The sequence below is a fragment of the Populus nigra genome, chromosome 4 (assembly GCF_951802175.1).
Source record: "Populus nigra chromosome 4, ddPopNigr1.1, whole genome shotgun sequence".
Taxonomy (NCBI): domain Eukaryota; kingdom Viridiplantae; phylum Streptophyta; class Magnoliopsida; order Malpighiales; family Salicaceae; genus Populus; species Populus nigra.
This window is the reverse complement of record NC_084855.1, coordinates 6,367,191-6,379,419: the sequence shown is the minus strand read 5'-3', so window position 1 is coordinate 6,379,419 and position 12,229 is coordinate 6,367,191. Positions and strand designations below refer to the sequence as shown.

Genomic DNA, 12,229 nt, shown 5'->3' with positions numbered 1-12,229 from the left:
CTAAATTATCATAGTGATGAGCCAAAATTTATCAGTATTTTAAAAAATAAATTTGTCGGTTCAAACCCATTTTAATGATGGCTCATGCTTAAGAGACATTTTTTTTAGAAAAAAGATTTTTGACTCCAGCACTAGACAGGTGGGCTCAGGCAATGCACTTAGCGTCTTTGGGCCCGGGGAGCATGCCTGGTGCCTTTAGGCATGGGTAACGTATTAGAAAATGAGCTGCTGTCAAGCCCAATGATTTGGGGCTTGGCCGAATGTTCACATTTTCAGTCATTTTCCCTGTCAAGTAAATTGTCTTCTTGGCACGAGGGTTACCGATATAACTAAATGTTTAACATTTGCTCATCTGCCATTTCATTTTAGACTTTTCCAAACCATATGACTTTGTGGCTATTGGATATTTACTGTAAAATACAACTGTTTTTTATTTATTTTTTTAGTTTAACATAAATGTTTGAATCAGTTTATGCATCGTACCTCAATTAATTTTATAAATTCTAAAATTAACAACCATATAAACTTACAATAACTATTATATAAACAACCAAAAAACTCCAACATAAAACCACAAAAAAACACAATCCTTTTAATCCAATCTCTTCCAACTGCTTTTGCTTTTTTTTACTTTGCTTAGCAGTGTTTTATTAAGGTTTATTTTGTTTTGAAAGAGGAAGATACATGACGTTACCTCTCATTTCAAACCAAAGTGTTACAACATTATGAGATCCACAATTTTTATTAGTAAAAAATATAATTTAAAGAAATAAAAACAACAGTCAAATACAATCATATCTTTTATTTTTATATTTGAACGTATATTTATATGATATGTTTTTAATATGCTAATGTTGAAAAAAAATTATTTTTGTCATGAACATAAATGATGTGGCGTGGCAAAACTAGTACCTTTTGAAATTAAAAGAATTTTAGATTTAATCATAAAATTCAAAAAGTCACCGTCGGCTAAAAAATGTAAAAAAACTAAGTGCAAGAAAAAACACACCAACTTCAGTTTTTCTTTTAAATTTCTTTATTAATTAATTGTTTTTCTAAGTAATACTTCTATCAAATAATCTCATCAATTCAAGACATATATCCCTTCATAAAAAAATCTCCCATCTTATTTAAGTATAACTAAATACTCGAAAATATAATTTACTACATAATTTTATACTCTAAATATTAAAGTATAACTAAATTCTAACACTGTAAATAACAGAAGTATTACAAAATACTCGAAAATATAATTTACTACATAATTTTATACTCTAAATCTTAAAGTATAACTAATTTCTAACACTGTAAATAACAGAAATTATTGTGAAATTTTTAATATTTTAATCAAATCCTAATAAATAATCCGGAAGTAATTAGTATATCCATTTTTTATTTTTAAAATATAATAAAAACATAATTTATTCTTTATAAAAAGTATACATTATACACGAAAACAATACTTTATTTTCAGAAAAAATAAAGATAATTAATTTTTTTCTTCTTTTATATTTTTTGATACCAGATCCACCCGTATCATATCTTACAAGACAAATTTAAAGTCCAATATTAGAACAGTTACTGAAAACACGCCCACAACCTAGAAATAATTTTAAAATTATCCTTGAAAAGATTTTACATTTTGAAATGCTAATATATAAAATGAACTTTAAAAAGATATTTCAAATAAAAAAAAAACTTTAAGAAACAAGTCCTCCTATAATACCGAACTTAAAATAAATGAAAAAACATAAAATCTGATGAGATTGCAATTGTTGTCGAGTCTACGCTCAAGAGTTCAAAGAACTCGTGTGGGCTAAAACGCGATGATAGGAAAGCATAGAACCTAAAAAACCACAAGGTGTACTGAAACATCTAGCAAACTTCATACAACATATATGACGGGATTGTTCTGGAAACAAACACATCGAAATCCCGATCCCGTGTTTCCAATTCACCCATTGATTTTGACCGTCCATCTTCAGCAATCCTAGGGGGGAAATGAAAACACGGGCGAGCTAAAACGTAGTAACCACACTACTAGACACCACTAGCTTAGACTATCCATAATCCTCCCAAGTAAATGAGAGGAGCAGAAAAACCAAATCCTCATCATTCAGCTACAACGCAGAAACAGTATTTCCTAGAAATCAAAAGGCAGAAGAAACAAGGACTTTCTTTTACTTGTTCAAGGATTTCCTCCGACTGAAACAACCTCTTTCCAATGGAAAAGCTGGGTCTACACGCCTTCCAACAATACTAGGTGCGGTCTGCCTCCACCCATCACGTGCAGGCAGTAGAACAACAGGTAAATAGGCATTGGTATGACATGGAAACACAGAATTCTTGTAGCGATTGCAAAGGGCATCTTTTCCCTGGATTGAACGAAACATTAGGAAGGGTCAATGAATTCTATCCAGGTATAGAAAAATTAGGAAACCAGATTCACCTGGATAGTTGCCAAAGATACTTCACATGTCTTGCGGTTTGCACCCACATCCCACTTATACTTATTGAAAGCTTTGCGAAATCTCAAGGCTCCAGCTGCATTCGTGAAGTTGACAAACGCATAACCCAGATTTGCTCGTCTCCTATAATGTAAATATCAAATTTCACAAGTTAACATTTTCGACAAGGACATGATTTTGGTTTTACACACCAACACTGAGGAATTGTGCTTGTGTTGTATAAAATGGAACGAGACTGATACAAGCGGTTACACTAAGTTCCAGAGAGAGTTGAACAGTTAAAACTATTGCTAAAGTCCAAGCTGGTATAGCAAAATTTACGATTTGTCAACTCCTCGATAACAGAACAGCTTGGCTTATCTGTTATACTGGAGAGGAGAAACGAAAGCTAAGGTACTCTAGCATGAGATTCTATATACCCCATTATGTCATCCAACAGGCTTGTAGACGAAAAGGAGGAACAGCAAGGCCAGACATCTATGCGAAATATCAAGTAAGCTGATTCTTAAATGTACAAGTGCTAGGCAAAAGTTACTTACACAAAGTCCATGGGCAAGTAGAAAAAATCAAACTCTGATTTAACACGATCGAATCGCTGCATAGCCTTTTGATTCTCTCCCAAACAGTGCACGTCCAGTATTCGCAGTAAATCATGCCTTCTACTCCATGGCCATAAATTAAGAGGAGGAGTTATTGCTACTAACTTAATATCTTATAAACACCAAAAATTTAGTGCCCGCATATAAGGTAATTTCTAAAAACCATAACAAACATCAAAATCAGCCATATACCCAATATAGCAAGAGACCTAAATTAAATTTAACAGAAGATTGAAAGAAAACAATTATAGAAGAAAGTCATGATGAGAAAATTAACCTACCCAAGTTGATTTGGAATATTCTTGATCATTAAAGTAGTTTTTCCTGCTAAAAAAACTTCATCGGTACTACAAGAAAGTACCCCATCCTCCTCCTTAGCACTCAACCCCTGATCATCACCACTACTCTCCCCATACAGCTTAGATTCAGTCTTAGGCACCCATAATTTCTCCCCCAAAAAAACCCCACCATCTCTTCGCTTTGCCCTTAAACGAGGAGGTGCAACAAACCTCCTGGCACCTCCACCAAAAACCCTCTTTTCCACGTTGCCCAAAACCCCAGAATAGCAATCCTCACATTTCACTCTTTCCTCAAATTTGACATCCTCGGATTCTTTTAAATTCTCACCGGGGGTACAGCATGTTCCTTGGTTTCCACTGCCACTGTAATAAAGATGTGGATGGGGTACAGTGAAAGGCTGCCTATAGACGTTGTAGTAGGCAGTGGCTTCTTGGTACACCCAAGCTTGGGTCAACTGGTGTTGCACGGAGAGGTAAGGATTGGCGAGGAACCCAGGAACCATTGTGGGCACTGATCGAGTCACCCACGCTAGTTGCGATTGCAACTGTTGTGGATGGGAGCCATAAATCTCTTGTGAAAGCTGGGGTAGTTTTGAGGGTAACACGATCATTCCACTGTTTGGTGGTAGAAATGGCGAAGACACACTTGCTTCGGCTCTCGTGTAAGGGGAAGCAGAAGGGTTCAGAGGTTTAGGGTTTGGTGCGTTAACATCCATTTAAGAACAAAATGTCCAAAGTGAAATTATATAGAGGTCTGAAACAAGAAGAGGTATAAATTAATGGAGTATCAGTGTCCGTTGAGTGGCAGGGACGGGATATAAGCCAAAACCAGAATAAAAAATAACTGAAGATGGTATTGATAAGCAAAGAAATAACAAAATTGAGGATCAAGGTGGAGTATATATACGTAGATAATTTATACGTATCAGTATGTATGGTGAAGCAGGCGGTGCAGAGTGGAAGAGATAAGACAAGTGCTGCAAAGGAGTAGGTTGCTAGGGTATGAAATGATGAAAATTGAAACTGGAGACTACTATTATATATCTCTGCATTAAATGCAGCCTGAGTTGAAGGACAAACTCAGTTTAGCTATGGCGGCGTGAAATGAGAACGAAACTCTCTCTCATGCATGTATAGTGAATCTTCTGCTGTCAGTGATCTGCTTTCCCATTGTTCTTTTTTCTTTCCAAGATGGTCACCCGCTTTGTCAACGTATTTCATTTACGGGTGGTTTTCATAATATTTTTAATATTAAAATAATATTTTTTATATTAAAATAATATTTTTTTATTTTTTAAAATTAATTTTTAACATCATCATATTAAAATTATTTAAAAATACTAAAAAATATTAATTTAAAATAAAATATATTATTTTTTAAAAATATATTTTTAAAACACAAAAACAAATTATATTAATATTTTTTATTTTGTACTTGCTTATGATAACATGGTATTATAATGAAATGAACACTGATTTTTTCATAAAATTTAAAATTTGAAAAAGATTAATATATAAGGAAAAAAATAAATAATGTGAAGTTTTCAAGGTAAACTCAAGACGGGAGAAGACATTTACTTTTTAAAGTGTTATGGTAATGGTTAATTTTTAAAATATTTTACTTTAAAATGTATTAAAATAATATTTTTTATTTTAAAAAAATTAATTTTAATATTAAAATAAAATAAAAATATCAAAAAATATTAATTTAAAGTAAAGAAAAAAAATTTAAAAATTCAAGTTTTTTTAGAAGCGTTTTTAAAAGTAAAAATTAAGAACATGCTTCTTTTTATTGTGATTTATATTGTTTTTATTTATAAATATATTAAAATAATTTATTTATTTTTTAAATTTTATTTTAATATTAATATATTAAAACAATTTAAAAATATATAGAATATGGTAGTGCCATATTGCCAAACAAGTTATATACTTGCATGGTCTGTCCCAAACATGGTCATTTTTTTTTTAATATTAGAAAAAAAATCAAGTTACACTAGAGTTTTTTAAAAATAAGGAAAATTTGAAACCCAAACTATTATCTTAACCAAAACCTATTTGATATTATAATAGCGATTGTTTTTTAAAATATTTTTCATTTGAAAATATTTCAAAATAATATTTTATTTTTTAAAATTTATTTTTAAAATCATCACATCAAAACTATTTAAAATCACCCAAAAAAATAATTTGAAGCAAATAAAAATTATAAAAATTTTAATTTTTTTCATAAATGTTTTTCAAACGCAAAAAAAAAACATGACAAACTGAAAGAGATCATGCAGAGCAATGACCTGGAAAAGCAAACCAAATAAAAATACTTATATCTAATCAATTAATTAAATTCAATTCAAATTCAAAATTTTCTTTTTTGAGAGCTAAATTTAACCAGGAATGACAAATAAAAAAAACTCAAGATAAACCGTGTAATTTTCAAAATCAATAAAGAATCATAAAGGTAAATAAAAGAATAATGGAGCTCAATCTCTAATTAAATAAATATTCAATTGTGATATTAAAAAAATATAAGTTTTAAAAGGGAAAAAGAAAAATAAGTAAATCCGAGCGAACCTCCTAGATTTGGATTAATCTTCCAAATCAACAACTAATTACCCGGACTCAATCAAGAATCTCAATTCCTAATCAATTTTGTGTTGAGGGATTAAACATAAAAAAATTATTTAAATGATTTTCCAAAAAAATAGCAATAATAAAATGATAATAAAATTTGATACAAAATAATAATGAAAACATAAAAAAATCAATTTAAAAACTATCTCAAATAAAAAAAACAACAATCAAATAAATACATATTAGATTTTAGATTTGACATATAAAAAAAATTAAAAAAAATAAAATAAAATAAAAAACTGTGTTATGAACTGGACTTCGTCAGTGGAGTGGTTAAATAAAGCTTTGTTGATAAGGCATGTCTTGAAAATAAAAGGTTTCCAACCGAGTACATTATGGAGTTGATTATAAATGAGTTTTGTAGTTTATGAAAATAAAATAATTAATATTAGTATAAAACATTAAAATAATCTTAAAAAACATTGACCAGGCTTGCTTTATTTTTTTTTCCCCGACAGATTGCCTTTGTTTATGGTTGATTTGTTTTTTAATTTTTCTTATTAAAAAAAATAACAAAAACAAATACGAAATAGATTAGAATTAAATTAAATTAAATTTTAAAGTTTATCTAATAACACAGCTATTAAACAATTAAGTAACACAGCTTGAATAGTCATGCTATTGAAAGCTTATCTGTTATTACGTTTTAAAAATATTTTTAAAAAATTAAAAAATATTTTTTTATTTTAATTTTTTATATATATTTTTAAATTATTTTAATTTTTTAGTTTTAAAAATAAAGTTTTAAAAATAAAAACATACTATTGTAATATATTTTTAAATAAAATTATTTTAAAAACTAACCATTATTCCAGTATAAGATGCGCAACAACCACCAACCTTCACAACTTTTTTATTTGTTATTAAAGATTGCACTATTTCTTGGAACACAGTTCTTTATTTTTTATATCCTTGTAGATATTTTAGGTGGCTTTTCTAAAAAGAACCTCCTTTTTTTTTAGTAGTTTTATATGATATAAACCAACTACTATAAAAATAACTAGCGTATATAGGCAGCATCTTCATTGTTTATATTTGATCAGGTGAAACAACTGGATCTTTTTTTTTTCATTTTTGAACCTTTTCTTTAGACAGATTGATTTATTTTGGAAATGTAAGATTATGTTTCAATTTGGACTTGACCCGACAGAAACCAAAACTATAAAGAATGCCACTTCCACCATATATCCGTATCGAGACTCGCACGAGAAATATAGAAAACACTGCAAAAATTGACCGATCATTCGATAAATTTAAGCAATTCGATCAAAAATTAAAGTATGAGTATATATATATATGTAAATCTTATAACTAATAGGTCAAAAAATGCACAAAATTTAAATAAAGCTAAAATTAAATAAAATTAGATTTAAAATAATATAAATAAATAAAATTAGATTTAAAATAATATAACTTCTCTGTTTTTTTTAATTTAATATAATATGATGGACTAATAGGAAAGCTTCAAATCTACAAATAGGCAGTTGTGTTAAAAAATAAAATCCGAGCAACGTGGTGGTTACCAGAGGCTCCGGTGGTTGATGGTTTTGTATTGTCATAGGCAGCGTGTCCGTGCGATATAAGAATCAATATTTTTTAAGTATGTGAAAAAAATACAAGAATAATTAATTTTAAAATTCATATAAAAAATAAGTATTTTCTGAATAAGTTTTTTAGTATTTTTATATTTTAGATTTATATATAAATATTCCTAAAATAATTGTTAAAAGTACTATAAAAAAACTCTAATACTATTTAAAAAATATGACATGGTCAAACAATTTTTTAAATATTATTTTAATAATTTCATTTGAAAAATTATTCTACGATGTAAAAATAAAAGCAATGGATAAAAAGGCCAAGAGGGCCTGGCCTAAAAAGGAAAAATAAAAAAGAGGATGCATCATCTTTATAAACATATTACATGTCGTTTTCTATAATATTTTCTAATGAATGAAAAATTAGGATCTATGTTTTTTGACCTTAAAATATAAATTTCAACTTATTTTAACATGTTTAAAGAGAAAGATTACTTTAATCTCCAAAGCTAAGCCAATGACCTAAAGACTAAGCTGTTTTTTAATCAAAATGTTATTGGCCAAAACCTTTCTCTCTTCTTTCTCAACACCAAGAAACTAAATAATGATAAAATAAAGTTTTGGATTAAAATATAAAATTAAAAATTATAGGGACCAAATAAATATAATAATCAAAATATTTTAAAGACAAAACTATAGAGAAATTGTGCAAATCCATAATAGTTTGTTTATTAGTACCACCTGCTATAATAAAAATAACATGCAATACAGTTGATAAAGTAATGTAATTTCCCAACACATGTCATGGCTCAAACATGACGCAAAACAATAATATCAAAAACCGTAATGTTATTAAAAAAAAACATATTCTGAGTACGTTATTGCTGGTATAACGGTGGATGATTATAAACAATCAAGTTTGATTTTAACCATAACTAAATAAAAATTGTTTTAAATAGAATGAATGGTTTAATAGTTGTATTTATCGATCAGTGTGATAGATCTATATTTAAAAAGAGATTTGGTCGTATCATCTCAAAAAAACCATAAATTTTTATCCGACCCTATGATCATGATCAAAATTTTACAAGAATTTAAAGGTTTTGATTTTCTTTTAGTAGCGTTACTATGTGAATCATTGGATCTTTATATATAAAACTTTTCATCGATATCTTTTAATTTTGATAATTTCAAGATTTTTCTAGTTATTTTCTAAACAATTATAAATTACACATTTAATTATGTCACACTTTAAATTTAATCATGTCACACTTTAAAAAATTAATATTTATATTTTAAAGCACGACAAGTATCTTATTGTGCTTGAAAATAACAACACTTAATATATCACGTTTCTAAATTACTACATGAACAAATTATACTATTTAATCAAAAAAATCTTGCTGCTGTATTAATTCACTAATTTTTTAATTTTATGTGATAATTCTCCTATTTATCCTAAATTGCCATTCCTAGATGAAACTGTAAAGTTTCCAACAAAATAAAATAAAATAAAATGCAAATACAAGTTCCAGAGATCACGTGCCATGATTAGCAACTCGTGACATCATCAGTTCACTCGATCCCATTTTAGAGACTAGAAAGGCATGGAGTCGTATACTGGGAACAGAAGTTTCATAAATGAGCCCCTTAAATTTTCGAGGTTGGCGCAGAGAATCCCGTAGTAGATGCAAAAAGGACATATGTTCTCTTCCAAAAACTGCCATTTTCTTGACACACTTGAGCCTGGAGGCATGTCTCGATTGTTTAAGTTTTCCTTGAGCCATGCAACAATATTCAAACCAGTTTCAGCAAAACCCTACCAATAATTAAGTCTTCTTTTTTCTATCTTTCTCTGTACCTGTTGCATCTCTTTTATATTTTTGGTTAAATCCATCCAAGATTGGGCTATCCATTAGACTGTGTTTTGTATTGGGGTTTGACTATTCCTCTTTCATGCTAGACCAACTAATCTGTTGCTTCGTACTCCACACTAGCTAGAATGGAATCCCACCCCCTGCCGGTAGGCATGCCCATCAGAGGCCTTGGTAAAAAAGGTTAAGCAAAAGATAGAAGCAACACTGCTTCCAGCTTACTCATTGAGTGCAATAAAAAGGGTCTTGTCTTTCAATGGTCTGATCTGATCCGCACACAGCAACCTGGCAAGCTTGGTTGGGGAAGACGTTTGACTTATGGTTATTTTTCTCCACGTGAAATTGATATCCTAAAGTGGAAAAAAAAAACGTATATTAACTATTCCTCTGGGTAAAGAGACTAGATATATCATAGAAACTTATTTTCCTTGTGATAAAAACGAACAAGAAGCATGCCTCGTTATGCACGCACACATGTGTCTGTTCTTTAAGATTAGATTTGGTGGAGAAAATATTTACACTGCCGTTTCAATTATTTCGTGTGGTTTCTTGAATCTTGTGTATATGCAATAAAAGTTCATAAAATCAAATGCTCCACGACAGCACTCAAATGAATACTGAAATAGATGTGATGTATTGTACAGATTGGTTTGGTTTTATAGGTGTAGGAAGGCTAGACGATAGGGGGTTTGATTGTTGCTGGTAAGGTAAGGAAGAAGGCTGTCACGTCAAGGGTCGTTTCGTTCTATGGCTAATAAAAAGAAAGTGTGAAAGAAGATGTTTCCCCTAATATGCAAACTGAGAAAGCTGCGTCTGCCTACAGTCTGCTTCCCAGTTTTTATGGAACGATCGATTTAGAATATGTGAATGACAGTTGCGATGGGGAGATGGAGAGGGTGGCTGGTTAATTAGCATTTCTTTCTTGTTTTTCAGATTTCAGACCCTCCAAAAAGTCACATCCACTGTCATTAGTGAAGTTAATATGTGAATTTAACAATTGCATTTTAATATGATATAAGACAGCATTTCATTTGATTACCTTGCGAATCTCAAGAAGAAGGTTTATTTCGAGTCAGGATAGTGTAATTATGATTGTTTTTAAAATATTTTTTATTTTAAAATATATTAAAATAATATTTTTTATTTTAAAAAATTATTTTTAATAAAAATACTAAAAATATATTAATTTAAAATAAAATAAATAAATAAAATTTAATTTTTTAAAAAAATATTTAACAAAAAAAACCAAAATAAAATTTATCAACCTCCAGTTTAGCTTGACGAGACAATTTATAGGTTTGGGTTAATTAGTTATAAATATTAAGGCTACTAAAAATTTATCTAATTATTAAATTTAAAGTTTTGAAATAATATTAATATATGTATAAGTTGGCTTGAATATTTATAATTAAAAAAATTATCAAAACATTATTTAATTCTATTATACTTTAAAAAGTATAAAAAAATATCGTATATTTATTACTCACTGCAGTATAAATTACATTATAAATATAAAATGTTTATACTATGAACAATAAGCAGGATTGGTGTAGATTTATGCAATGCAAACAAAAAAAAAATCAAAAGTTATTTTGGTTGTGTGTTTTTTCAACATTAAAAAAAAAAAGCAGGACAAGTGATTTACTGGAAGCATGTGAAAGTTATTTCACCAAAAACTGTGGTCGGATCTTGTTTACTAGCGGGTACCATAAACCAAACCACAGATTCATTTTGTGACCAAACACTGTATAGAATTGAGGTTGGGCAAAAAAGTAGCAGCGGACTCTAATATTGTTTCCACAATTTAAGCAAAAAAACAACATCGAGCTGTCTCTGATATTGTTTCAACAATTTAAGCAAAAAGACAATATAGAGTAAAAAAATTCCTTCTTCTAAAGTTGTTAGAATCATAGAAAGAGAAACATTGAACGATGCCTTGTTTAATATTTTTTTTTTTTACTTTTATCTGTTAAGAAAATCAAATTTCTTTAAAACAACATTATATATTTAGAAATTATTTAGTAATGTGATAATGATTGTTTTTTAAAATAATTTTTATTAAAAATATATTAAAATAATATTATTTTTATATATTTTTAAAAATTTTATCTTTACATAAGTACATTAAAATAATTCAAAAACACACAAAAATAACTTAAAGAAAAAAAAATATTTTTTTTCCTGAAATACATTTAAAAATAAATAATTTAATCGTTTAATTTATTACATATATAGTTTTAAATTGTAAGAAATTGAATTTATTAAAGCAATTAGTAACCGGGTTAGCCCGCTGATCTAGGACGCCGACCAAAACCTGGAGCTTAAAACAAGTCACACCCTGAACCGAGTACGATGGCTAGAGACAGGAAAGGCAAGACGTCATACATTTATTTTCTTTCGCTCCTTTCCAGATAAAAAATAAATAATTTTTATCCGCTGCTTATCACTTCAATCATCACCCTCGGTGATGGAGCTAGGATGTAAACATGGGGAGGCTAAATTGCACTGACCTCTCTGTTTATATACTTGTATATGTATCTTACACAACTATTTAATATTTATTGTTGCAATATATATTATAATCCAGTATTAAGTTATGGGTTCTAGGAAATTGAAAGTAAACTATATATAAAAAAAAAGGCATATTAATTACTATCTTGTGAAGACTGGTTCCTGATAACTAAACAAAATTTTATTCGAGTTGGAAGTGAAAGTGAATCATTTATATACTTGTTAGTTCTTTTTTCTTCCAAGTTTGAACATATTGTTGTTTAAATAAAAAGCTAAATTGTACATTTTTCTTGTATAAATTATTTGATA

The 12,229-nt window shown here is 28.8% G+C and overlaps 1 protein-coding gene across 1 annotated transcript; it reads right to left on the bottom strand.

The window, feature by feature from the left end:
• Positions 1–1,875: 1,875 nt before the first annotated feature.
• On the bottom strand, positions 1,876–4,082 carry LOC133690524 (uncharacterized). The gene is made up of 5 exons (XM_062110752.1): positions 3,349–4,082; positions 3,008–3,127; positions 2,450–2,591; positions 2,185–2,375; positions 1,876–1,990 (listed from the first exon to the last, which is right to left on the bottom strand). The coding sequence occupies exons 1-5, from the start codon at positions 4,080–4,082 to the stop codon at positions 1,876–1,878; spliced, it is 1,302 nt and encodes a 433-aa protein (XP_061966736.1).
• Between the last annotated feature and the right edge of the window lie 8,147 nt (positions 4,083–12,229).

Coding starts and splice junctions, on each gene's coding strand:
- LOC133690524 (XM_062110752.1), bottom strand. CDS start 4,082: ATGGATGTTAACGCACCAAACCCTAAACCTCTGAACCCTTCTGCTTCC. Junction 3,128..3,348: donor AATATTCCAAATCAACTTGG/GTAGGTTAATTT, acceptor GCCATGGAGTAG/AAGGCATGATTTACTGCGAA. Junction 1,991..2,184: donor CGGAGGAAATCCTTGAACAA/GTAAAAGAAAGT, acceptor TTTCCCCCCTAG/GATTGCTGAAGATGGACGGT.